At 31.0% G+C, this 2,014-nt stretch overlaps 1 protein-coding gene across 1 annotated transcript; it reads left to right on the plus strand.

The window, feature by feature from the left end:
- LOC107625462 (germin-like protein subfamily 1 member 13) lies at nt 407-1,716 on the plus strand. Its single transcript, XM_016328105.2, has 2 exons — nt 407-609; nt 984-1,716. Exons 1-2 carry the CDS (start codon nt 489-491, stop codon nt 1,535-1,537), a joined length of 675 nt encoding a protein of 224 aa, XP_016183591.1. The 5' UTR covers nt 407-488; the 3' UTR covers nt 1,538-1,716.

The raw sequence follows: 2,014 nt of genomic DNA on the forward strand, positions 1-2,014 counted from the left end.
AAAAACTTAAAAAAATATAAAATTTAATTATAAATTTAATAAAATTATAAAAATCAATAAAATAATTTAAGAATATTTCATATATGGTATTAGACGTAAGAGTATGGATTAAATTTTAACCACCGTGTACTGAGTCATAACTCTTAAGGCTACCAACTCTGAACATTTAATCATAAGGCGTATTGTTCCCATTATAAAACTAATATTTCAGGCAACACTGTGATTAGACGAGGTAATACATTACTAATTCATTTGAACTAGCATGCATATAGTTGTTGAAGAATGGTTCATACATTAATTAGAGAACTAATCCCTGAAAAGATTAATTAATTAATTAAAGGGAAAAACCATGTCAACGGATCCTCCCTATAAATACAATGCGTCCCATGTAATAAATTTCAACATTCACATACAAGCATCATATATATATATATATATACAACACAACAATTAAGAGAGAAGACTTGATTTTAATTACGAGAGACAAGATGACAATAATTGCACACTTCATTGTTGCCTTTCTGGCTTTGGCATCATCTTTTGCCTCTGCCTATGATCCCAGCCCTCTCCAAGACTTTTGTGTGGCAGTTAATGATACCAAATCTGCTGGTATGTATAAAAAGCACACTCCTTATATAAATTTCAAAATAAATGTTCTTGCCTCATTATTTGTTCCAAAGACAAAGCATTCTTCCATAATTTGAAGTTTCTAACTGATATTCAAACATCAAAATAATTGGTCTAAGCAACTTTTGTTATTAGACTAAGTGACTTCTAACATAGGGGACACTTAGACCAATTACTTAGACGATTTGGAGTTGATTAAAAATTTTCGAATTGTAAAAGAACAATTCGAGTAAATGATCAATGACTGAAAAGAGTATTTACTCTAGATTTTGTTACTTGAATATCAAGTTTCATTCACATCAAATATCATTTAGTTGCCTTATTTTTTACTAAAACATTTTTTTTTTGAATTGCAGTTTTTGTAAATGGAAAATTTTGCAAAGATCCTATGCTTGTGGTAGCTGAAGATTTCTTTAAACACGTTGATGCTGGAAACACTAGCAATAAACTTGGTTCAAAAGTTACTCCAGTTAGCGTTAATGAATTATTCGGACTCAACACACTAGGCATATCCTTAGCTCGTATAGACTTTGCACCCAGAGGATTAAACCCTCCTCACATTCACCCGAGAGGCACAGAGATTCTTATTGTTATTGAAGGCACTCTTCATGTTGGATTTGTCACCTCTAACCAAAACAATGGACAGAACCGTCTTTTCACCAAAGTGCTAAATAAGGGTGACGTGTTTGTGTTTCCAATCGGGCTTCCTCACTTCCAATTGAATGTTGGTTATGGCAATGCTGTTGCTATTGCTGCTCTAAGCAGTCAAAATGCAGGAGTTATCACTATTGCCAATGCTGTTTTTGGATCTACTCCACCAATATCTGATGAAGTTTTAGCCAAAGCCTTTCAAATAGACAAAAACACAATCGATTATCTTCAAAAGCAATTCTGGTATGATAACAACTAGTTGGGACGGAGAAAGAAGATGCAGATCTTCAGTTTATACCATGATTAATTTATTACTTGCACCTCATGCAATTATTCATCCATAATAATAAATAAAATGCATGACGGTTAATTTATATGTACCACGTTATTTGTTGTATTAGAATGGGGGTATTAATAATATTGCTTGGTTTGATATAATATTGGGTGTTTTTGGCAACAAGAAACACTTATACTTTTATTTTAATTTTTTTTAGATATTGTTAGTAATATTTTGGAGTATACAAAATTAAATTTTAAAGTATAAATACTATCCAAACATATATTAAATTAAAAAATAAAAAGTCACATAATGTTAAAAATGAATATACAATATTAGACAGACACATTCAAAATCCAATCCTGTCCATTTGTTCAAGTACCCACGTCGAATTGGATAATTACTTCTCATGATTGGATAAAGATGTATTGAATATCTGTGAGTATGGATTGTGTTATC

The sequence above is a fragment of the Arachis ipaensis genome, chromosome B02, assembly GCF_000816755.2.
Source record: "Arachis ipaensis cultivar K30076 chromosome B02, Araip1.1, whole genome shotgun sequence".
Lineage (NCBI taxonomy): Eukaryota > Viridiplantae > Streptophyta > Magnoliopsida > Fabales > Fabaceae > Arachis > Arachis ipaensis.